This window comes from Urocampus carinirostris, chromosome 12, assembly GCF_059441175.1.
Source record: "Urocampus carinirostris isolate Australia breed hairy pipefish chromosome 12, RoL_Ucar_1.0, whole genome shotgun sequence".
Lineage (NCBI taxonomy): Eukaryota > Metazoa > Chordata > Actinopteri > Syngnathiformes > Syngnathidae > Urocampus > Urocampus carinirostris.
This window is the reverse complement of record NC_142360.1, coordinates 28,898,880-28,925,485: the sequence shown is the minus strand read 5'-3', so window position 1 is coordinate 28,925,485 and position 26,606 is coordinate 28,898,880. Positions and strand designations below refer to the sequence as shown.

Sequence of the window (26,606 nt, the reverse complement as noted above, 5' to 3'; positions counted from 1 at the left end):
GGGCGTTCCTGGCCCGCTCATGGGGGTGGCCGACACGCCGGCTTGGGAGGAAGGCGTGGGCAGAGAAAGAACTTCAGAAGATCGATCGCGAGGGACAATCGAGAGAGAGGCTGGACGAAGAGCGACAATAATTCGGCTAATTCGATGGAATCCACTTAGTTTATTATTTAAGAAAATAAATCTGCCCACCGTGTGAAAATGTCGGCTATTGTTGTCCATATTTTCCCGAAAAGAAACGAGCATGCATTGTTGAGTGAATGAAGGTTATGTTTGGTTAATGGAGTCAGATAACTAATTCGAACAATTTGGTAAACGCTACATTTTTAATAGTTTAATTCCCAACAGCACCCACATCAATCTCAAAGATGTCTCTTTCCACTCCACCAGTTTTTCCTTTGCCTTCTCACTCACAAGCACAGCCACTCTTTCTCTAGCATGTCCACCCGTAGCTCCAGACTTTCTACCATACATACCTCCAAGCTGTAATCTACCCTTTCCTTTCATCTTTCTTTCACTCAACGCTAACACATCAACCTTACTTTTAGTCATCATCCTTCCAATCTCCTCTTTCTTCCACCTAGTCACTTTACTTCCACATCCTCTCATATTTGGTGACAGTATAACTATGGTTTGTGAAACCTTTTCGGTCTCCCACCCTCCTTTCTTGGCCTCCCCAGTCCCCCTCACTCCACACACACACATATATATATATCTCATCTCATTAGCTGCACCGCTTATCCTCAGTAGGGTCGCGGGGGTGCTGGAACTCATCCCAGCAATCATCGGGCAGTGGACAGGGGACACCCTCAACTGGTTGCCAACCAATCGCAGGGAACACAGGGACAGACAACTCGCTCGCTCATTCACACCTAGGGACAATTTGGACCGGCCAATCCACCTGAAAAGCATGTCTTTGGAATGTGGGAGGAAACCCACGCAAGCACGGGGAGAACATACAAACTCCGCACAGTAAGTCCGGTGGCTGGATTTGAACCCACACAGGAGGTTCCCAAGACTTTAGAACTGTGCCGCACACAGTATTATACTCTCTCAGGCACATACCGAGTTCCAACAAAGATCAAAATCTTTCACAAGAAATCAGGTGGGTTACTCTAGAGGTGAAAATACCGCCCAAACTCGACTTAGCATTTTTGTTTTTGCTGACACGCCAGTTTTTCAAGAAAGACATTACCCTCATCCAGGCCAGAACAACATCCAATTTCAACCCAAAATCTTGCAGACAGTTAGACAGGTTGACCTATCTGTGAAAAAAAGTAGAATAAGCACTTTTGGTTTTGCTGACTCTGCATTTTTGCCAGAAAGACACGCCACTCTCCCAGTATAAAACTGCATTGAATATCAACCCCATCTTTTACAGACAGTCAGGTAGGTTAACCCAGATCTGTATACTGCGTGAAAAAGCTGACTCAGCATTTTGGGACTGACTCAGCAGCTTTTCCCAGAAAGACATTCTACTCTGTCAGGCCGGAACAAGTTTTGTTAGGATCGCAATCTTTTACATGTAGTCAGGTAGGTCGCTCTAGAGGTGACAGAACCTGCCAAAAAGGGCAATGCCCCCCAATAAAAGGTTTGTGTCTCACCAATGGTGATGCTCTAATGGCAGACAGATATTCCAGTTTCTTTGGTCGAAAACATCCCTCCAAAAGATTTTTTTGTTTTGGAGAAATTAAACATTTTCTTGAAAAATTGGAAGATAATAACAGTTTCAATCATGAAATTAAAATGAAAATGTTTTTTTCTGTTTTTAATGCCCACAAGATACCCTAGAAAAGAAATAGAGGAGTGTCTAAGGACAAGATGTGGGCCAATTATAGGAGCCGCATTCTATGGCCGTCAGGGGTAGAGTTTTGACCTTCTGGACTCTCTGGAATTTCCGTGTCTAAAATTCACTCCCCTCTGTTCAAGTTACTTGTCCTAAGACAGAAGTCTTATGCCAGAGCGCTAGCTGAGTGATCGGTAAGAAATGCAGTGCTGTCTCAGCACTGCTCGCTCCGTGATAAACATAAGCGGTATTTTTTTTCTTTAAATATTTTTCTTCTGTTTCCTTTTTCTCCTAGATTGTTACTTTTCTTTCTTCTGGTTGTTATTATTTTTCCTTTTTTATTTGAATTTTTCCCTAGATTTCTCTTTTTTGCTTTAATCCTACCCTTTTTAAAAGTTTTGTGCATCTTATAATAGTAGTACGTGACTTGACGTTTCAATTTCGAGCGGAGATGTTTTGAACTTTTATCTTGGCGTTAAAAGCAGCAGCTGAAGGGAGCGTGTCCAAAGGGACTCCGTTTTTCAGCTACTACCGACCTCCCGGGTTTTGGTCCTGGGGTCTTGTATTCGTTCAAATGGAGATTTCGCTCGCAGAAGACAACTCGTCACCCAACTTTGATTATAAAGGAGCTCAGCAGGCATTTCGGGATCGCTGGAAGCACACCGATGACACAATGTGTCGCCACAGCTTGTCCTTTCACTTGCACCATACCATGAGGAGCGACTTCTTTGCCAGCTACCTGTACCTGCTGGAGAAGATTCCTCTCGGTAAGATGTTTAACCCAGCACTCTGACCTTAAGTCGTTCAGACCTTTCTCTGAAATTGACAGCCAATTTTTTTTCCACATTTTGACTCCTTTGCTACAGTATACAGAGATCCGTGTTCATTTTACCTCTGAAAAGTGATGAGTCCCGGGGACTCGCATGCTCAAATATCTATGGGTCTCAACAGAGATCGATGGGTCCCCAAAATTTAGTGTTATCGAGGTTTAAATTTTAATTCGGTGACATATATATTTATATATATAATATAAATCTATATATTGACCAGCTCGGTGGCCTTGGGGGTAGGGCGCCCGCCCAGAGACTGGGAGGTTCTGGTTCAAGCCTCGGCCGAGTCATACCTAAGACTTAAACATTGGTACCTGTTGCCTCCCTGCTTGGCGTTCAGTATTAGGGGTTGGAATTGGGGGGTTTGGTCACCTAATGACTCCTCACCCTAACCCTAACCCTAACACCTCAGTTGGGTTGAGCGAGGGGGCTGGGAATCCCCTCCTCTGAATCAATCTCCCAAAAAGAGTCAGAAATGACTCTAGCCACCTCACACTAGGGGGATATGGCTGTGGTATATACATAATATATTCATTCAGTTTTAATCATCACAGTTTATGTCAGGTCCTGCACGGTTGCCATGGCGCCCAGCCGGCACCGCCCCTTGACACCAGCTGACTCACATTTACCGATTACTTCTGTGGGTACTTAAACATGCTCTTTTGAACTGCGCTTTACCAGATCGTTGTTGAAAACTTGTTTGTTGCACTCCGGTGTAACATTCTGAGAGATTCCTGCAAGTTCTGTTTAATTCTGGAAATTCCTCGTTTATAGTTTTGCCTGTGTTTGACCCGTTTTGTTTTTTGGTCTGGTCCGTTTGTGTTTTGGACAACTTTTCTTTCTCAATTAAAGTGCGAGGACGTCTACGCAAATGAGTTCCTACTTCCTGCTTCTCGTTACATTTCGTGACAGTTTATTGGTAATACAAATCAGTTATCACTTCAAAAGTTTTCAGTTCACAACAATATTGTACTTTATGCAAAATAATATTGCTGAAATAATTATAGCAATCTATATTTTCATTCAGTTTTAATCATCACAGTTAATTGGTAATACAAAGCAGTTATTACTTCAGATTTTTCAGTTCATATGTTCTTCGTAGTCCTTTTCTTGCTCGGAGTATTCTTTTGTTTATTTTCTTTTGTCGAATCATTTGCTTCAACACACGTGTTTTCCTTGCCTCCGTGATCTTCCGAAAAATTTCGCCGCCGTTTTTTCGTACCGGAATTATTGCCGTTGTTATCACTTTCTGCATTATGTTTTGACTTATTACTGACACTGAAGAAATTACCAACTTTGTGTTGATTTTCACCTAATACTATCTGTTTTTTCTGAGCCATACTTAACCCTCACCAACTCGACGACAACCACCACAACAATGACGTCATCTCGAAGCAACGAGATCTCGTTTGCCGAGATCGGCGTGCAGACAAAAACTCGAACCGCGAGACCAAAACAACAATGGCGGATCTGCCTGACGAAAAGTTTGGAGTGCGGTAAATCCTTTTTAAAAAAAAAGTTATCGGGTAATAACGACAATTTTGTGTCAAAAAAGTTGCGTCCCGGGGACGCACGTTGATTTGACACTACTTCTTCTTTTGTTTTGTAGTTTATTGCATATTTTATTTGTTACTTCCTTTTCTCCTTTGACCTAGCTTATTTCTTCCTTTTTCCTGCTTTTCTCTTCTTTTATCCATATTTTTCCTTTTTCTCTTGCTTTTTCTCGTTTAATTTTTTGTTCCTTTTTTTTATTTGTCAAAATTTATTTTTCTTTTTTTCATGATTTGTTCCCCTGTTTGTCATTTTGTGCATAACGTTTCATGATAATTGGTAGCATATGGATGAAAGCAAAAAAAAGAATCTCAAGAGCCGTTTGTATGGTCTTTTCGCACCCAAACTCGAAAAAAAGCCCGGCCGAAAGAGCCGCTTCTCTAAAAAAAGGCGGAAACTTGCGGAAACATTGACTGTACTTAATGTAAACCACACGTGTCTCTCTATATTTTAATGTCTTAGAGATAAAAACTAATACAATAATAATGTTTTTTTTAATAGCAAACTCCAGCCTATCGGAGTCAAACAACCAAACTGTCACACCCCAGCACTTATTCTGTGATCTCTCTGAACACAATAAAAGATACATTGATATCAATGACAATAAACACAATTCAATTCAAAATCCAAGAAAGAATAAACCAGTTATAACCGAAGAGTGAAGTAGTAAAGGGTCTCTGTATTGGCATAAGACATGTCAAAATAATGCTGTAACCCTCATTTGGAAAAAAAAGGGTTTTTCTCTTTTACCATTGTTTAGTAAACAACAGCAAAACATTTCCAAGTTTCTTAAAAATCCTCATTTCTAAGAAAACTTGTGAAAGAATGCATTTCAAGCAGAACTTTCACTTCTGAGCTTTTTTTCGCATTAGTGATACCTCGAATATCTGAACCAGGGGTCTCAAAGTCAATTGAGTTGGGGACCGCTGAAGCTAAGATTCAATTGATTTTGGGACAAATGGGGTTTTCCCACAAAAACAGCACTGATTAAAAAGATTCCACTGTTCTTAAAGGGACAGTGTTTTCTATCTGTCCTCTAAATGTCGCTGTCACGTGTATACAAACAAAAATGAGTCCAAGAAAGACTACAAACTACGAAGACTGAAAGTAAGCCAAAAGCAAACTTTTTTTTCTCTCCCAAGTCTCCACTCTTAGGCAGTCCCCTCTTTATCGCAAGACCCTGTTCACCAGTACTCTTTTTAAAGGTACTCCCAAATCTCCTTTTCCAGACTTTCACTCGCCCAAGATTCCTTCTCAAGTTTCCTCTTGTCAGCATCCCCAGTTCCTGATCTATAGTTTTTTTGTTCATTAAATAAATGGTTCCCACTGCGCCGCCGTGCTGCCCACACATGTATATATACATATGTATATATACTATACATAAAGACATTATACTCTCTCAGGCCCATACCGAGTTCCAACAAAGATCACAATCTTTCACAAGAAATCAGGTGGGTTACTCTAGAGGTGAAAATACCGCCCAAACCCGACTTAGCATTTTTGTTTTTGCTGACACGGCAGTTTGTCAAGAAAGACATTACCCTCATCCAGGCCAGAACAACATCCAATTTCAACGCAATATCTTGCAGAAAGTTAGACAGGTTGACCTATATGTGAAAAAAAGTAGAATAAGCACTTTTGGTTTTGCTGACTCTGCATTTTTGCCAGAAAGACACGCCACTCTCCCAGTACAAAACTGTATTGAATATCAACCCCATCTTTTACAGACAGTCAGGTAGGTTACCCCAGATCTGTATACTGCATGAAAAAGTTGACTCAGCATTTTGGGACTGACTCAGCAGCTTTTCCCAGAAAGACATTCTACTCTGTCAGGCCGGAACAAGTTTTGTTAGGATCGCAATCTTTTACATGTAGTCAGGTAGGTCGCTCTAGAGGTGACAGACCCTGCCAAAAAGGGCAATGCCCCCCAATAAAAGGTTTGTGTCTCACCAATGGTGATGCTCTAATGGCAGACAGATATTCCAGTTTCTTTGGTCGGAAACATCCCTCCAAAAGATTTTTTTGTTTTGGAGAAATTAAACATTTTCTTGAAAAATTGAAGGATAATAAAAGTTTCAATCATGAAATTGAAATAAAAATCTTTTGCCAGAAAGACACGCCACTCTCCCAGTACAAAACTGTATTGAATATCAACCCCATCTTTTACAGACAGTCAGGTAGGTTACCCCAGATCTGTATACTACATGAAAAAGCTGACTCAGCATTTTTGGACTGACTCACTTTTGGACTGTTCACCAATACTCTTTTTAAAGGTACTCCCAAATCTCCTTTTCCAGACTTTCACCAGCCCAAGATTCCTTCTCAAGTTTCCCTTTGTCAGCATCCCCAGTTCCTGATAGTTTTTTTGTTCATTAAATAAATGGCTCCTATTGGGGTTTGATCACATCCCCGTTTTAGGTCTCCCTGTGTCCTGCATTTGGGTCTGTCCGACTCTCCGTGACACAATAATTACACTTTTATTTCTATCAACATTTTGCCATTAGCACTAACTCCATTCAAATCAAAATTTTAGCTGGTAGGATGGATATTTAACAAGGGGATAAGCAGTGAATGAGGCTGGGTGCGTGTTCAACAATGCAAAATGGATGGACAACACGGCAGATGGACAACACGACAAAACCGACTAACTCCGGGCATAAGAAAATTAGGCAATTTTCTAGAGCAGGGGTCGGGAACCGTTTTGACCAAAATATCTATAAAAGCTAAAATATTTTTGATCAAACAATCCATAAAAGCTAAAATATTTGTTATTTCTCTTTTGAAAGAGCCACACCATGTATTTGAAGACTGTCACGAAACGGAACGGGGAGCAGGAAGTTGGAACTCATTTGCGTAGACGTCCTCGCACTTTAATTGAGAAAGAAAAGTTGTCCAAAACACAAACGGACCAGACCAAAAAAATAAAACGGGTCAAAACACAAGCAAAACTACAAACGAGGCATTTCCAGAATTAAACAAAAAAGATCACGGAGGCAAGGAAAACACGTGTGTTGAAGCGAATGATTCGACAAAAGAAAATAAACAAAAGAATACTCCGAGCAAGAAAAGGACTACGAAGAACATATGAACTGAAAAATCTGAAGTGATAACTGCTTTGTATTACCAATTAACTGTGATGATTAAAACTGAATGAAAATATAGATTACTATAATTATTTCAGCAATATTATTTTGTATAATGTGCGATATTGTTGTGAACTGAAAACTTTTGAAGTGATAACTGATTTGTATTACCAATAAACTGTCACGAAAACAGAAGCAATGGGTAAATGCGAGTCAGCCGGTGTCAAGGGGCGGTGCCAGCTGGGCGCCGTGGCAACCGTCCATAACCTGACAAAGTCAAAATTCAACAGAACCGCCAAACCCACTCTTCAGAGAAAATCAAATTCTTCAGCACATTTTAGTTTACCTTGTGACGTTAAATGATTTAATAAAATTTATTAAATAATAACTATGCCGGAGCCTGTGTTCTATATTAATATAAATACACCACTTAAAATTGGTCTCCCTCCCTCAGGTACTAGAGTGTTGAGGCTCATTTTTGTCCTAGATAATGGTTTCAAAACAAGGTGCTAGCAAAGTTATTTTGTAAAAATGTCACAAAATACTGCAATCGAGGATATCAACATATTTACCTTCAGTGTAGACAGCGCTGGGCAAAGGAAAAGGCTGTGTATTGCGTTTTGTGTAAAGCTCTGCCTGATCCTACTGCTATACATTCTTTGCTAGAGCTTCCGGGTAAAATGTTTGTTTTGGGTTAAAGCTTGTTCTGTGGCTTTTCGTCATAAAGTGTCTCAACAATGAAATTGTATAATGAGCTTCGATATAAAGCATTATTTAGTTGTTTACCACCAAGACTGTCTGTTGACTTTAAACTGAAGTTAAAATAGTGTCCTTTAAATACTAGACCATACCCTTGCCGTTGTTAGGTATTACATATTAAAATGAATCGTTTACCAAATTGTTCGAACTAGTTATCTGACTCCATTAACCAAACAACCTACATTCACATAACAATGCGCGCTTGTTTCTTGACGGAAAAGATGAACAAGAGAGTCGACATTTTCACACGGGGGCAGATTTAATTTCTTAAGCAATTTAACTAAGTGAACTCCATCGTAAATGGCCGAATTAGTCGAATTAGCGTCGTTGGAGTCTCTGGCATCTGTGGGAAGCCTCTCTGAAGTCCTCCAGCCTTTTTTCCTCTCGGCCCACGTCTCCCCGCAAGATGGCGTCTCGACTCCCCTCAAGGGCGTGCCAAGGAAGCCCCCCGTGGGCGTCGCGATGTCTGGAAAACTCAAAACAACACCGAGCGTTTCTACGTCATCAGGGCCTTGTTCTCAAAACATCGCCTGCCGTCCTCTTATCTGAGTCCTGTTATCAAATTTCCCTAGTCAAAATATTTTGCATTTGGAACGGCGTGACCTGTCATTGAACTATAGCCTACTCGGTGAAAATCTTCATTGCACTCAATAAATGCAACTTGTATTCAATCGTATAAGATCCTTTATAGTCAAATGTATAAAATCCTTCAGTGGTTACGATGGCGTCCAGCACGTTGTTGGAATATATTCTCGGTTTTTCAGCTGAAGCCTGAATCGTGCCAATATGTCAAACAAGTATTTGGCAATGGTCGGGGGGGTCAATACTTTCGCTAGGCCGGACTGTAAAAGGGAAGGTAGATAGGTTGGTCGTTTTGGTTGTAACATTTCTCAGAATTCACTGTGTGAATATAACTTGTTTTTATATTCCTAAATCTAAAAACAATCACACACACACACACACATGAAGTAACGGTTCAATTATCAGTCTAATTGCATCTCTTGTACGTTTATCAGTTTTGTACTCTTTTATTTTGAAGTTGCATTTCCGGTGTATTTATCTGTTTCCTGTGTGACTAAAATTAACTAGACGCACGGGGGCGCGCAGTGTGGCCGCAGCCCTGGCCGAGGCGAGAGGTGATGGCCCCGATGGGTCACCGGACGGAGCTAATACACTTATTTACCTTAATGCTTGTTTTTATTTGTTTAATTCTGCCAACATAGAGTTTATATAAGTTTTAACTTTATCAAAATGTAACTTGTATTCAATCTTATAAAATCCTTTATAGTCAAATGTATGAAATCCTTCACCGTATATGGCTCACGAACCATAGGTCCCCGACCTTGGGCCGCTTGCCAGATATAAGCACCAAAACTGCACTAAATCCGTACATTTTACTTTCATGAGGTAATGTGATATTCTTTTTCCAACAGTAAAACTGTATCCTGTCACCTGTGAGTACATTAAAGGAGAAAAGCAGTTCTACTACAGAGCTCAGCAGTTCTACGAAAATGTGGATGCCTCAGAGGAGGGAATGATGGGTGGCTTTTTGGATGTGTCTGATGTGGATCTGGAAGGTTCACGGCAATTTCTCAACAGGTTTGTGGTAAGTGTCTTGGTCATTTCCACTGACTGAAGCTGATGAATTTCGACAAACAATTTAGAATAGAATATGCCTTTATTGTCATTGTTACAATATGGGTTATGCTGTGACAACGAAATTGGACGTGGCACTCCAGGTCCACATTTACAGTGAGGATAAGGAAACAAAGAGATAAAGGAACAAAGAACTAACTGTCTTTGTTGTAAGTAGGCTTTGTTTTCCTTGGGGGGGGGGGCATTGATGAGGGGGGTGAGGGACAAACAGAGTTGGTGGATACAACCACCACCATGGCTCCTGATGCAAACATTTTGTGAACATTTCTTGCTTTTGAGTTGAATTTAGATTGTCCTAAGCAGTGTTCCCTCTAAGCTGCGCGCGTGCGCAATCGCGCACTGCCTGCACATTCTCAGCGCACAAGAAAATCTATCCAGCGCAATGTTCCCTCTAAGCTGCGTGTGTGAGTTTTTAAAGTTTTTTGAGAACCGGCTTCTTCAGCTCGGCTCACTGAAAGGAACCGTCTCTTTCGGGTCTCAAACGGCTCTTCGGGTTGTTTTTGCTTCTTTCATCTCTATATGACCAAATATTATGTAAAATTATGCACAAAATGACTTAAAGGAAGGGGGAATAAAACAAAAAAGAAAAAAATACCAAAATGAAAAAGTAGTGTAAAGCTGAGGAAAAAAAAAACAAAAGGAAGAAAAAAAGAAGGACAAATTCAGAAAAAAAGAAAAGAAAAAGTAACAACTAGGAAAAAATAAACACAATGAGATTTTTTTTAAAAGGGATTAAAAAAATGAGCAAAAAAACAGGGAAAAAGAAGAAAAAGTTTGTGTTAAATATGAATAAAATGTTGACTCACAACATGTGGTAAGCCTTCTCTCCTGGCTTTGATCTCTTTGATCTCCGACAAAACTAACATAAAATGCGACAGAAACAAAATGAAAATAAATCCAAACAGCTTGCCAACATCATTTTTGCCGTTCCATGTATTCCGTTACTCCCCAAGCCTGCACAAAATTTAGTAATTCTATTCATATTTAGTTTCTTTTGTCTTTTATTCGCATATTTGGTATTGGAGTAATCCAAAAGTCATTGAAAGTAATCCAGTTAAAGTAACCCTACCCAACCCTGGATACTGGCTAACTGGTTTCTGCACAACCGGTTTTAGAATTTGCTCTGCGATATGGGCCATTTTGAATTAGGGTTTGTCACGAGACGTGGTGGCGTGGAAGGTGACCGGACCAGAACGGAGGCAGGAGGCATGAAGGGAGAACTCAAATGCGTTGACGATCCATAGGTTTTATTTAATAAAATAAAAGTCGCCCAATACTCCGGGGCAAAACAGAACAATACAGAGTTCCTCCGGCACGAACTCAACAGGACAAGGCATAACAGACTAAAACAGGACAAGGCATAACAGAACGGGATTGTGAATAATGAGTAATGAACCAGCACCCGCCAAACCCAAAATCCAGCCTTAAATAGCAGAACAGCAATCAGCTGATCTGCTTCAGCTTGAGTTCGGGGCGTGGCATACTGGTCGTCATGGCGACCGTGACAGAGCCCCCCTCTTAAGGGACAGCTCCCGAGGTCCCAAAAAAGAAAAAATTACTACCTCGCGCCCCGGAATGTTGACGATCGCGATTGGGGCAACCCTGCTCCCTCCTCCGAACACGCAGGAACGGGGAGAGGCAGACGCCATCTGCGTCGGGCGGATCGGAATCGGCGCTCGGCAGGGGGGGTCTGGCGGCCAACTGGACAGGGGATGACAGGCAAAGGCAGAACCGACGAGAACAGGACAGATAAACAGGACAGGCAAAATCAGAACAGGTAAAGAGGACAGGCCTCTACAGAAGAGTCGCACTCAGGACAGGCCGATGCAGAAGAGTCGCACTCAGGACAGGCCGATGCAGAAGAGTCGCACTCAGGTCAGGCCAATGCAGAAGAGTCGCACTCAGGTCAGGCCAATGCAGAAGAGTCGCACTCAGGTCAGGCCGATGCAGAAGAGTCGCACTCAGGTCAGGCCGATGCAGAAGAGTCGCACTCAGGTCAGGCCGATGCAGAAGAGTCGCACTCAGGTCAGGCCGATGCAGAAGAGTCGCACTCAGGTCAGGCCGATGCAGAAGAGTCGCACTCAGGACAGGCCGATGCAGAAGAGTCGCACTCAGGACAGGCCGATGCAGAAGAGTCGCACTCAGGTCAGGCCGATGCAGAAGAGTCGCACTCAGGACAGGCCGATGCAGAAGAGTCGCACTCAGGACAGGCCGATGCAGAAGAGTCGCACTCAGGACAGGCCGATGCAGAAGAGTCGCACTCAGGACAGGCCGATGCAGAAGAGTCGCACTCAGGTCAGGCCGATGCAGAAGAGTCGCACTCAGGTCAGGCCGATGCAGAAGAGTCGCACTCAGGTCAGGCCGATGCAGAAGAGTCGCACTCAGGTCAGGCCGATGCAGAAGAGTCGCACTCAGGTCAGGCCGATGCAGAAGAGTCGCACTCAGGTCAGGCCGATGCAGAAGAGTCGCACTCAGGTCAGGCCGATGCAGAAGAGTCGCACTCAGGTCAGGCCGATGCAGAAGAGTCGCACTCAGGTCAGGCCGATGCAGAAGAGTCGCACTCAGGTCAGGCCGATGCAGAAGAGTCAGACTCAGGTCAGGCCGATGCAGAAGAGTCAGACTCAGGTCAGGCCGATGCAGAAGAGTCAGACTCAGGGGGGGATCAGATTCAGAAGAGTCAGACTCAGGGGGAACAGATTCAGAACAGTCAGACTCAGGGGGAACAGATTCAGAACAGTCAGACTCAGGGGGAACAGATTCAGAACAGTCAGACTCAGGGGGAACAGATTCAGAACAGACAAGACAGGACAGGAAAGACTGAACAAAATCAGTACAGGGAGACTCAAGGCAGGCATGGGAGTCGAACAGGCAGGCATGGGAGTCGAACAGGCAGGCATGGGAGTCGAACAGGCAGGCATGGGAGTCGAACAGGCAGGCATGGGAGTCGAACAGGCAGGCTTGGGAGTCGAACAGGCAGGCTTGGGAGTCGAACAGGCAGGCTTGGGAGTCGAACAGGCAGGCTTGGGAGTCGAACAGGCAGGCTTGGGAGTCGGAGTCGGCCCGACGGGCAGCGGAGTCGGAGTTGGCCCGACGGGCAGCGGAGTCGGAGTCGGACTTGCACGCAGGGAAGAGGGAATAGCAGGCAATCGGCACGGGAGTCGGGCAGGCAGGCGTCAATTCTTCCTGGGACCCCATTCGAGGCACAGCAAGGGCCACGACGGGCGGGGCCGTGGTTCGAACGGGCAGGGAAGGCCAACTCAGTAGGCGCCTGCCAAACTGCGCACTCCAGCTCTCCCCAATGTCGCGCTGGGATCGTTCGCTGAGTTCTATTTGTTGGCGGGTTCATTCTGTCACGAGACGTGGTGGCGTGGAAGGTGACCGGACCAGAACGGAGGCAGGAGGCATGAAGGGAGAACTCAAATGCGTTGACGATCCATAGGTTTTATTTAATAAAATAAAAGTCGCCCAATACTCCGGGGCAAAACAGAACAATACAGAGTTCCTCCGGCACGAACTCAACAGGACAAGGCATAACAGACTAAAACAGGACAAGGCATAACAGAACGGGATTGTGAATAATGAGTAATGAACCAGCACCCGCCAAACCCAAAATCCAGCCTTAAATAACAGAACAGCAATCAGCTGATCTGCTTCAGCTTGAGTTCGGGGCGTGGCATACTGGTCGTCATGGCGACCGTGACAGGGTTGGGCTTCATGGATAGAGTTTCTATGTAAAGCCGTGCCAATGGGCTATAGAAGGAGCTGCAATTAAAGGGGAAGCTATTATTTTTTTGGTCATGGTGAGACAAAAGCTGGTCTGCCTTTACTTTTGAATTAAACGCCATTCACCCGAAAAAATGCCAAACGTTACACACAAAAACTTGGAATATTTCTGCACAAACTGTGAAAATCTAACGTTGTCCTAGCCTAAATTTTGAAAACTATTGGCCTACGAAATGTGGTTACACCGATCAGATACAATTGCTTCTCTAGTTTTCCCCTCAAAATCTCCACCTCAGCAGTTTGAGTCCTACACCCCCTTCTTGCCAGTATTTTTTGGTTGCTGTTAAATGAATGCCTCCCTGGTAGGGGTTGATCACTTCCCTTGTATTCTGTCCCCTTGTCTCCTGCATTGGTGTGTGCTCGGAGCCTTGTGACACTGCAACCTAGAGGTTGACAAACACTTTCCAGAAGACACAGCTTCTGGAGCAAAGAACTTTGAATTTTATAAAAATGCTCCTAATTGAGCATTGAAGGGAATATTATTACTGCACTCAAAGTCATGTTGGTTTTGCTAGTGTAAGGTTTTAACATTTATTAAACTGAAAATCAGACTCCTAATTCTCTAATTCGGAGAAGTTATCGAGTATAGTCCACATATTAATTAATTAGCCGAATCCAACAGTTGAACACATCTTTCTTCCTCGCTAATTACAATTGTGTGTGGAAAAAGAGCGAGCGAGCGGGGGCTTCAGAGTTGCCCGCTTTTATGACACATGGTGATCAAATGTCCAGCCCCATGACCAAGCCTCTGGCTGATTGGTCCGCGCCGTCCTTGATGCAAATTTCCCAAACGTCAGAATGGGGCACGACAGACACATTCTAAAGCCCCAGGGAGGTGATAAGTAAACCATACAAAATATTCCAAAGCACAGTTGTTTAAAAGGTTTCACTTAAGGTTGCGGCGACACAAAGTATTTTTTAGTATAAGTGGAATCAAAAAGCGTATTAAATAGTTTATAACTTCACTAGTCATATCGTTTTGCTTTTTAAAAATGTGAACAATGTGATCTGGTTTTAAGTGCACAATCCTTTCATTCAAAACGTTTGAGAAGTGGATATTATTTCTTGATTTGGGTTAAAGCTTGTATTTATGGTAGGATTGTGGGTCCTGAAGTCAGACCAGTTGAGAACCACTGTGCTTAAAGGTTTTTAATGGTCTAAATAAGTAAACGTTTTATTCATCTATTTGTTTGTTGTAGTAAAAAAAATACCCAAACGTGTCATTCTCACAACATAAAAACAAAAGAACTGATTCTGGATTACAGAAGGAATGGTAGGAATCCAGAACCACTCATCATAAAAGGAGACCGTGTGTAGAGAGAGTCCACTCCTTCAAATTTCTGGGTGTGCACATCTTCGACGACCTCTCCTGGTCTGCAAACACCAGAGTGGTGGTATGGAAGGCCCAGCAGCGACTGCACTTCCTGAGAGTGCTCAGGAAAAATAATCTAAAACAGCAGCAGCAGGTTTCATTTTACAAAGCCACAATGGAGAGCATTCTAACATACTGCATTATGGTGTGGTATGCTGGGTGCACAGCAGCAGACAGGAAAAAGCTCCAGAGGGTCATCAAAACAGCCCAGAAAATCGTCGGTTGCTCTCTGCCCAGTCTGGAGGACATTGCCTGCTCTCGCTACCTCAGCAGAGCAGAAAACATCATCAAGGACTTTTCTCTCCCCGGCCACCACCTCTTCGACCTGCTGCCTTCCAGCAAGCGCTACAGATAGATAGATAGATAGATAGATACTTTGTTCATCCCCGAAGGGAAATTCACATTTCCAGCAGCATCCCTGAGCTGAGAACAATCGAGAACAATCGAAAATAACACGGGAGCTGCTGGAGTGGCTGCCATTCGTGACGGCGCCGGAAGAAAAGATTCAATTTGAATCATGTACAAACAAACAAACAATTGAATCATGTACAAACAAACATAAGTGGAGTGTTAATAAAATGGGGGGAAAAAAATTCTGATACTGATATAACCAGGTAAAACTAATTTTAAGTTACCTGTCCAAATGAATGTTGTGCCATCTCACCTTTCCCACTCTCTCTCCTCTCACCTTTCCCACTCTCTCTCCTGCAGTTGACTTGCTGCTGCTCGCTCCTGAAACTAATACTTACCTCCTTTAGTCTTAAGGACCATTTTTTTATAGGTTACATGGAAATATGAATTAAAACCTAATTTCATGTCACACAAAGCAAAAACAAACAGACTCAGAGACAGTTTCTTCCGCACAGCCATTACCACCCTAAACAGACACCGCACAAAAAACTGAAAACTCTTGCAAAAAACTACCTCACACGAATGTAAAATGGTACTCACGCCTATGTTCTTACACATGCTGACTGCACTATGTTTGTTCACTGCTCAAAACAGACACTGCACAAAAAAACTGAAAACTCTTGCCAACACTACCTCATACGAATATAATGGTACTCATGTCTATGTTCTTGCACATGTCGACTGCACTATGTTTACTGCTCACCTTGCACAATGTCTGACCATTTCTTTTTTCTGCACTATGATGTCTATGTTTGCACCAATGCATATGCTGACTATTTTTTTGCACTATGATGACTTTTGCACTAAATGCATAATTGCACAACCCTTACGATACCAACGGTATCACGATAACAACTGTATGTAACATCCCACATGCCGACATTTCTTGTGTAAATACCATGTAAATTATAACTATAGCCTTATCCTCCTTGTTTTATAACCGTATCTTCTCTGTTCCTTTATCTTCTGGCTCATACCTCACTGTGAATGTGTAAAACTGGAGTGTCATGCCCAATTTCCTTGTCACGATATGTTAACCCATTTTGTAACAATGACAATAAAGGTATATTCTATTCTATTCTAACATCTATTTGGCTTTTCTCCGATTTATTCAAAGGGCCCTGGGAAGGCCGGCACTCACTGTGCTCTGGACTGCGGTTCCGGCATTGGTCGTGTGACTAAAGGGGTTCTCCTCCCTGTGTTTGAGAAAATGGAGATGGCAGACATGATGGAGCACTTCCTCCTTCATGCACATGAATGTTACCTGGGTGATGATGCAGACCGCATTGAGACATACTACTGCTATAACCTGCAAGAATTGAGACCTCCAAAGAACAAGTATGATGTCATCTGGATGCAATGGGTGGCATGTAAGTACAGCTTACAGGAGTTGAATTTGCGTTGTCATGCTTGGTGGTTTGGTCCACTCATTGCCAGCTTTGGAGAGATCCTGACGCTTTTACTAAAATCTGGTGCTAACCCCAACCCAAGCACTGACATTTGGGAACCAAAAATACCATATTTTAGCATCCCTTCAAGATTCAAGATTATCTATTAGATGTGTTAGGGTTAGGGGTGATGGACCCATGTGGGGGAGGAACTGGAAACAAGGGGTGCTGAAAACAATGAAGGTATTTCTTAACAAAACCTGGACCAAAGTAACAACTGAACAAGGGGACAAAAAAACAAATGGCATGTCCAAATAAAAACAGGACAAAGTCCAAACAAAAATGCAAAGACACAATGTCCAGACGAATGTGTCCAGATCAAGATGTAGATCAAAATGTCTTTTTCAAAGGGTGCAGGATAATTTTAACAACAGTTCAGAACAGGATCCAAAAAAAAAAGTAAAAAAAAAGAATGAATAAAGGCAGAATGAAAGACAGTATAATCTAAAATCTAATCTAAAATCTAAAATTTGATTTATTTTCATGATTGTGTCCCATGTTTTCATCTATAAGTTTTTAATTTATACATTTGAAGCCTGAAAATGCCAATATGTCAAAAACTTCTTGGGGGGACCATATTTATGCAAGGCACTGTACCATGATTGAAGGGACAACGTGTAACATTTAGTGCCTCCGAGTGGCACAAAAACATTTAATTTCATCCATTAAAAAAAATGCATGAACTATCATTCCCTTAGGTCGATTACCTTACATCTCAAAATAAAACACAAAATAAGAAAGCCAGAGGACACAATAAAACATCAAACAGACTATCGTAAAACAAGAAACATAACGGCGAAAGAACAGAACAGCGAAAGATAAACACGACAATGCAGGAGCAGCTTATCTTCTCAGGCGAATGGTTGAGCGGTTCACAAGGTGATACAACTTTTTGAAGGACGGAAAACATTTTACTCAACTGTAGGACCCTATCTAATCAAGGGAATTCCAATTCTAACATTATAGTAAATGAATAATACATGTATTTACAAATATCCCCTCAAATACCATTGTTCATTTCTATTAGAAATCATAAATCAAGAAATGTTTATTTCTTTTACATCGTGGAATCCCTACTTAGGTCCCCGCTATGTTTCTCTGCCGTCTTGTTGCTTGCTTTGGTAATGGTTTTAGTTTGCATGAGACAACATTGCCATCTAGTGGGCAAATATTACACACTGGTGCTTTAAGCTTTCCAGTAGAATAACATTTTCCCGACACGATCTGTTGTTTTTTTGTTTCCCTGTAGGCCACCTGACCGACAAAGACTTGATGAACTTCCTTATGCGCTGCAGGAAGAGTTTGCGTCCAAACGGTGTGATTATTATGAAAGACAATATGGCGCGACAGGGCTGCAAGTTGGACCCTATTGACAGCAGCATTAGTCGACACCTCGATATCATGAAGAGCATTGTGTTTAAGGCCGGTCTAGAGATTTTGGCTGTCGAGATGCAAGAGGGGTTACCAGACACTCTCATGCCTGTCTGGATGATTGCAATGAAATAGAATTGAGCAAAAAAGACTAGATAGATATAGATAGATAGATAGATAGATAGATAGATAGATAGATAGATAGATACTATTCATCCCTGTAGGGAAATTCACACTTCCAGCCGTATCCTTGTGTTGAAAATGAAACAATAATAAAGTAAAAGTAATATAATACATAAATACCCAATTTAACGTGTTGATATAGAGTACAGTGGAACCTCGGTTCTCGACCATAATCCGTTCCAGAACCCTGTTCGAAAACCGATTTGTTCGTTTACCGAAATCATTTTTCCCATTAAAAACAATGTTAATCGTTTTAATCCGTTCTAACACCCTGAATGTTTACCTTGAATGTTCAACGTAAACATAAAGCTAACCCAGGCTAATCGTACGTTCGTGTTATCGTAATCTTCCGTACGAAAGATTACGCTAACATGAACGTGTAAAAATAAAAAAAAAAGGATAAAGAAAAGAATTATGAATAGGATTTCTTACCTTTGTGGTGGTCAGCAGAAGGCGCAGGTGGACGGTGGGGTATTGCCTAGCAAGATCAGACACTCGCACACCTCCTTCATATTTTGCTATTATTTCTTTCTTAAATGCAATAGTTGTACGCACTACTTTTCTTTTTTCACCTGAAGCAACTTTGCTGCTTGCACTGACTTTCTTCGGGGGCATAATTAGGGGCTAAAACACTTCGTACACCTATATTAAAAGCGGAAGCAAAACGAAGCACGTCCGCACACTATAACAGTTGGTCACGAAAAGAGCGATCTACACCCGTATGCCGCTCAGCATCGCACCCTAGCGTACGCACTCACGCATTACCAGCGTTCGAACACTGATTTTTTGACCGAACAGCGAAGCAAGAATTTCTCTAAATTTTTGGTCGGACTCCGATTTGTTCGAACTGAGAGGCGTTCGAAAACCGAGGTTCCACTGTATTTAAATAGTGCTACATAAAATACACACTGTAATAAAAATAGGGTAATATGCAATGTGGGGGTGTGGTTTAATGTGGGCTTTTACTCCCCGGGTGGGGTTAAAGAGCCTCATGGCATGAGGAAGAAATGATCTCCTCAGTCTGTGACAGCAGTCTGTCGCTGAAGCTGCTCTTCCCTTTGGAGATGATGCTGCATAGCGGACGTGATAAATTGTCCATGACTAGTTGTGTTAGCTTACAGCAGTGCTTCTCGATTGTTTTCTTTCATGCCCCCAGTCTCCCTAGGAATAAGAAAACCTCTTGCACCCCCCAAGTGAGAGTGCCACTGCCCCCTAGTGTAGTGGGGTTGCAATTGCGTGTTATCATAGGACAGTTAAAAAAAAAAAGAAAAACTTCCCCGATGTCAAACGTGCCCCCTTTGACAGAGCCACTATTCGAAAAGTATGTAAAAAAAACACGAAAAGTGTTAATATGACGAAAAAAAACACGAAGGAGGTTAATAAAAACAACACATAAGGGGTCAAACACATATGTCAAAAAAACACATAGGGGTTAGTTTCTTGTCAAAACATGTAGGGGTTTAGTGTGTCAAAAAAAAAATAGGTTATTAAGTTATGAAAACATGTAAGGGGTTTAGTATGTCAAAAAAGAAACACCTAAGGGGTTAATATATTGTAACCACATGTAAGTGTCATGATTGCCAATTGAGAGCACCTGCGACGGCTTAATTGGCGCCAACAGCCCGGACAGCTGATTGGCTTACACTCTCTTTTTAAACCCCCGGCTTCCAAGTGGAAGGCGTCAGATTGTTATGCGAACTGTTGCCACCAGCTCAGTAAGCCTTTCGTCCGACTCCGTTCCTGCCCTGTTTTTCTCTGCCTGACTTTCATCGCCAACCTATTTCCGGAACTGACTTCGACCCGTTCTGCCTGCCTGTTACCTGACCTGTTTTGCCCCGTTACCTGCCTGCCTCCTGTTACCGACCTCGTTTACGAACTCGACACCGCCTTTGATCTCCAGTCCTGGCCAACGACTTGCTATTCCCGCCTGTCTCTGATCCTCCTCGCCAAACACGGAGGCTTGTCTGCTCGCCAGTCCGACTCCGTGTTGGCGACGAAAGTCAGGCAGAAAAAAACAGGGCAGGAACGGAGTCAGACCAAAAGGCTTACTGAGCTGGTGGCAAGAGTTCGCATAACGATCTGACGCCTTCCTCTTGGAAGCCGGGGGTTTAAAAAGAGAGTGTCAGCCAATCAGCTGTCCGGGCTGTTGGCGCCAATTAAGCCGTTGCAGGTGCTCTCAATCGGCAATCATGACAGTAAGGGGTTTAGTATGTAAAAAACACGTAATGGGTTAGTCTGTCTAAAACAACATAGGGGTTAGTTTGTTGTAAAAACATGTAGGGGTTTAGTATGTCCATAAAAAACACGTAAGGGGTTAGTATATTGTAACCACATGTAAGGGGTTTAATATGTAAAAAACATGTAAGTGGTTAGTATGTCTAAAAAACACATAGGGGTTAGTTTGTTGTAAAAACATGTAGGGGTATAGTATGTAAAAACACGTTAATGGGTTAGTTCGTATGTCCAAAAACACGTAAGGGGTTAGTATGTCTAAAAACCACATAGGGGTTAGTCTGTTGTAAAAACATGAAGGGGTTTAGTATGTAAAACAAACAAGAAATAAGTTAGTACGTTATAAAAACATGTAAGGGGTTTAGTATGTCAAAAAAGAAACACGTAAGGGGTTAGTGTATTGTAACCACGTTAGGCGTTTAGTATGTAAAAAAACATGTTAGTGGTTAGTATGTCTAAAAACAACATAGGGGTTAGTTTGTTGTAAAAACATGTAGGGGTATAGTAAGTCAAAAAAGAAACACGTATGGGGTTAGTATATTGTAACAACATGTAAGGGGTTTAGTATGTAAAAAACACGCTAATGGGTTAGTTCGTATGTCAAAAAACACGTAAGGGGTTAGTATGTCTAAAAACCACATAGGGGTTAGTCTGTTGTAAAAACATGCAGGGGTTTAGTATGTCAAAATAAACCAAGACATAAGTTAGTATGTTATAAAACATGAATGGGGTTTAGTCTGTCAAAAAAGAAACTTGCAAGGAGTTAGTATATTGTAACCACATGTAAGGGGTTTAGTATGTAAAAAACACATAAGGGATTAGTTTTTCTAAAAACCACGTAGGGGTTAGTTTGTTGTAAAAACATGCAGGGGTTTAGTATGTAAAACAAACAAGAAATAAGTTAGTATGTTATAAAAACATGTAAGGGGTTTAGTATGTAAAAACACGTTAATGGGTTAGTTCGTATGTCAAAAAACACGTAAGGGGTTAGTATGTCTAAAAACCAAATAGGTTTAGTTTGTTGTAAAACCATATAGGGGCTTAGTATATCAAAAAAAATCAAAAAAAGGTTAGTATGTTATAAAAACATGTAAGGGGTTTAATCCGTCAAAAAACATGTAAGGAGGTTAGTATGTAAAAACACTTTAGGGGTTAGTATGTCAAAAACACACGGAAGGGGCTTAGTACAGTGCTTTTTAATGATTTACTGTCATGCCCCCACTAGGACGAAGAAAAGCTTCCATGCCCTCCCGTCCCCAAGTGACAGTGCAACTGCCTCCTGGTGTAGTGGAGGTGCAATTGCACTTTATTCTGGGACGGATTATAAATTAAAAAAAAACTGACAGAGCCAGGCTCACCCCTGGGGGGCCCACCCTACTATTTGAGAAGAACTGGCTTACAGATGAACAGTAAAATTTAACCCTGTAAGACCCTGATATGGAAAATTATAAAATACATTTCTTTTATGACTTGGTTTGTGTTATAGTCAAGTCAAGTCATTTTTATTTGTATAGCCCTTAATCACAAAGAGTCTCAAAGGGCTGCACAGGTTATTGCACAGACTATTATTTCAGACTATTATTACACCATCCCCTGATCTGGAACCAACATGAGGGCAAGGAAAAACTCAAAAACCTCAACATGAGGCAAATGAAGAAACCTTGAGAAGGGACCGCACATGTGGCATCCCCCTTTCAGGATTACCAGACAGTAAAATATGTTGCAATTACAAATAATACAGGGATATTGTCCACAAAGAGGCATTTGAAGATTAAAAAAAATGTTTTTGGAGAACATTATGTTACTATAAAAGATAAATCCAATCCAAAGTAACAAACTGTTATACTCAAGTTTTGCAGACTGTTATGCACCTGTGAGCCATGCTTCTTGAAGAATTTCCAGCTGTAAATCATTGCGAGTCTGAAAAATAACACCCAATGACTTTGTTAATGTGAAGAAAACCAGTGTTAAATGATCACTGAATAGGAGCTAGATGGAAGAAAAACATGGCGGCGACTACTAGGTATGAATTACACTCTGTCAAACTGATACAAATTTCTCCACTTATGAATAAGATAATTCGTGTATTTTTGTCTAGTATTCGATTTAAATGTTTTAGGTTTTCTTTTTTAAATGAATGAAAGTCTTTTGTATGAGGCACAAAATATTACACACTGTCCCTTTAAGGCAGTGGTGCCAAGCTTACGGCCCTCGGGCCGGATCAGGCCCACCGACAGATTGAATCCAGCCCACGGAAGAAGCGCAAGAGAAGAAAAGTTGAAAAACAACATACAGTTTGAAAAATGTCCACTTGATGTCGTCATAGAGGACAAGCCACTCACAAAGCAACTGGAGCGCAATGTTTTTCTTTTGCTCTCACTTTCTTTCTCTCCTTTTCTTTATGTATTTCTCTTTTTCCCTTGGTCTCTCTTTATTTCTATTGCTTAATTTCTTTCTCTCTTTCTTTCTCTCTCACTTTATGCCCCTCTTGCTCTTATCCTCTCTTTTTTTCTTTCGTACTTTATTTCTTACCTTCTCTCTTTCTTCCCCCCTCCCTCTCTTTTCCTCTTTCCCTTTATTTGTCTTTCTCTCTCTTTCTCTTTCCCTTGTTCTTTTTTCTCTCTCATTCTTTTTTCTCCCTCATTTTGTCTTTCTTTTTCTTTCTCACTCTCTAACTTTCTTTTTTCACTCTGTTCCTTTCTCTCTCTTTACACTTAACACATAAAAGACTGGTAATTGGCCTTGTTTAAAAACATTCTTTGCAAAATGTTATAAGTGAGTCCTTTATATATTTATATGCTAAAATCAAACTTAGTTTCAGGATATACAGGGACTTTGAAAATGCAGTTTTTCCTGAAAGATTTTCGGTCTTTCTCTACTTATATGATTTTCTGTTTTAACTTTGTTCCTTTAAACTAAGGGTGAGCAATACTTGAATTCTGGTATCAATCCGATCCAGGTAAATACAGGGTAGTATCGATCGATACGGCTCTGATACTGATACTTTTGCTTGAAAATGTTGAGGCTTGAATAATTAAACCGCTCCCCACTCGAGTTAGTTTATAAATACGATATTTATTTTCGATTGAACGGAAACTTTTAACAGTATAAAATGCAGCCACTACAATTCCGAAAACAACAGGACTGCTATTTTAAATGTATGTATTTGTGTATTTTATTTATATGTTGAGACATTTCAGGTGTAATTGTGTTCAGTAAAGTATTTAAAACATGGCTTGTTGTTCGTTTTCCGACACATTTGTCGAACTAAGTTACATTTTAGCTAAAAGATGTTGTGTTCCAAAAGTCAAAACCGGCATAATAGAAACGTTTATTTATTAAATATGAGTAACATGTGACAAATACGACTGTAACAAAATAACAACTTAAGATCTACAAATAAAAACACAGAACACAGAATTGCAGAGGAATAAATGGTCTTTATTGTCAATAGACAGTGGAACCTCGGTTCTCGACCATAATCCGTTCCAGAACTCTGTTCGAGAACCGATTTGTTCAATCACCGAAATCATTTTTCCCATTAAAAATAATGTAAATCGTTTTAATCCGTTCCAACACCCTGAATGTTTACCATGAATGTTTAACGTAAACATGAAGCTAACCCAGGCTAATCGTACGTTCGCGTTATCGTAATCTTCCGTACGAAAGATGACGCTAACATGAACGCATTTGGGCAGTCACAGGTGCCCTGAATCAGCAATCATGACACTTGGGGCACGCTAACTATTAATCAAGATGGCCTTCACTTTAGTGCTGGGAAGTCTGGTCACGAGCTTGCCTCTCTTTTCCTTCTTCCTTGACTTCACAGTGACACATTCTACCTTTTGTGTTCACTGTTCATTTTGCTCTTTTATTATGTTCTCACGCCAACTAGCGACCAGAATTACTCGATTCATTTAAACATGTGATTTATGTTTACGAATGAGATTTGTTTCATGTACTCATGTGACCTTGCTTAAGCCAATTGGATGTGTTGTTTTATGCCTGTATTTTCAATAAATGAGCCAGAAGCCATTGGGTGTGTGTGATTCCTCTCGGAGCCTATCTTGGAAGCAGACTGAAGGATTTTATACATTTGACTTTAAAGGATTTTATACGATTGAATACAAGTAAAATTTATTGAGTGCAATGAAGATTTTCACCGAGTAGGCTATAGTTCAATGGCAGGTCGCGCCGTTCGAATGCAGAATATTTTGTCTAGTTCTGTTGATAACAGGACTCTGACGGAGGACGGCAGGCGATGTTTTGAGAACAAGGCCCTGATGGCGTAGAAACGCTTGGTGTTGTTTTGGTTAATTCCAGACATCGCGGCGCTCTTCTGCGAGGTGGTGGAGCCCGGGGGGCTTCATTGGCACGCCCATGGGAGGAGTCGGCACACCATCTTGCGGAAAGACGTGGAACGATAGAAAAAAGCTAGAGCACTTCAGAAAAGACTCTAGCGTCACTAATTCGACTAATTTGGCCATTTTCGATGGAGTACACTTAGTTAAACTGCTGATGAAATTAAATCTGCCCCCGTGTGAAAATATCGGCATTTCTTGTCCATCTTTTCCATCAAGAAATGAGCACACATTGTTAGGTGAATGTAGGTTGTGTTTGGTTAGGAGTCAGATAACTCATTCGAACAATTTGGCAAACGATACATTTTGATATTTAAAACCTAACAAGACCTAGGGAAAGCTCAGTGGGACGCACCTGCGATGGAAGGGCTGTCAAAAACATAATCTCTTTCTTTATCTGAATACAATCTCAATAACAATGACAATAACAATCCACGGTGAACCCACTGCTGATTTCTTTGTACTCTTCGGACTTTCTTCAGAGTCTGACGAAAGACGCTAAAATTGTATTGTACTCAGCTCAGGGATGCTGCTGGAAATGTGAATTTCCCTGCGAGGATGAATAAAGTATCTATCTATCTATCTATCTATCTATCTATCTATCTATCTATCTATCTATCTATCTATCTATCTATCTATCTATCTATCTATCTATCTATCTATCTATCTATCTATCTATCTATCTATCTATCTATCTATCTATCTATCTATCAATCAATCAATCAATCAATCAATCTATCTATCTATCTATCTATCTATCTATCTATCTATCTATCTATCTATCTATCTATCTATCTATCTATCTATCTATCTATCTATCAATCAATCAATCAATCAATCAATCTATCTATCTATCTATCTATCTATCTATCTATCTATCTATCTATCTATCTATCTATCTATCTATCTATCTATCTATCTATCTATCTATCTATCTATCTATCTATCTATCTATCTATCTATCCATCCATCCATCCATCCATCCATCCATCCATCCATCCATCCATCCATCTATCTATCTATCTATCTATCTATCTATCTATCTATCTATCTATCTATCTATCTATCTATCTATCTATCTAACAGCAGTTGCTGTACTTTACTGTTTTGGTGGGTAGACGCATTGGCTGGAGCGCCTGCCCAGCTGTTTGACTGACAGCATACACCAGCCTATCACAGTCTCGCACACAGACAGTCACGCCCATCAACCTGCCCCCATGATAGCATTTGCTGTGTCTACAAAGTATTGAAGCCGCAAAAAGTAAACTACGATACAGCAAGGGATATGTGTATTTGTCAAGAACCGGAACAGGAGGAGGACCCAGATGCGTGACGTTTCTCACACAAGCTTTATTTTACGGGAAATGGGGCGGTCATGCACGTTAACCCAAACGCCAGTTATTCGGCAATTGTCGGGCGGAAGACGTGAGGCAGCAGTCTGGCGTGGAATGACAGGAAGCCAGAGGCGGAGGAGATCAATACCAATTGCACGATATCGGACAGATGGGGTCGATACCGGACAGGACGGGACAGACAGGATTGATATCAGGCACTGGAGACTGGAGTCTGATAAGAAGCAGGACGAAATAGACGGAAACAATACCAGACAAGTATTTCTGTTGTAGTATTCCAATAGTTACTATTTTGTATTATAGTATTACTGTAGTATTAGTTTTGGAGTATTACTGTAGAGGTATTTTTAAGTATTTCTGTAAAAGTATTTTCCATTTCTGTAGTATAGTCTTTCCATAGTAGTATTTTTTTGTATTTCTGTAGTATTTTA

The 26,606-nt window shown here is 41.3% G+C and overlaps 1 protein-coding gene across 1 annotated transcript; it reads left to right on the top strand.

The window, feature by feature from the left end:
• Nucleotides 1-2,115: 2,115 nt before the first annotated feature.
• On the top strand, nucleotides 2,116-18,182 carry ntmt2 (N-terminal Xaa-Pro-Lys N-methyltransferase). The gene is made up of 4 exons (XM_088350209.1): nucleotides 2,116-2,550; nucleotides 9,440-9,612; nucleotides 16,346-16,598; nucleotides 17,926-18,182. The coding sequence occupies exons 1-4, from the start codon at nucleotides 2,358-2,360 to the stop codon at nucleotides 18,180-18,182; spliced, it is 876 nt and encodes a 291-aa protein (XP_088206335.1). The 5' UTR covers nucleotides 2,116-2,357.
• Nucleotides 18,183-26,606: the final 8,424 nt, after the last annotated feature.

Coding starts and splice junctions, on each gene's coding strand:
- ntmt2 (XM_088350209.1), top strand. CDS start 2,358: ATGGAGATTTCGCTCGCAGAAGACAACTCGTCACCCAACTTTGATTAT. Junction 2,551..9,439: donor GCTGGAGAAGATTCCTCTCG/GTAAGATGTTTA, acceptor TTTTTCCAACAG/TAAAACTGTATCCTGTCACC. Junction 16,599..17,925: donor CTGGATGCAATGGGTGGCAT/GTAAGTACAGCT, acceptor GTTTCCCTGTAG/GCCACCTGACCGACAAAGAC.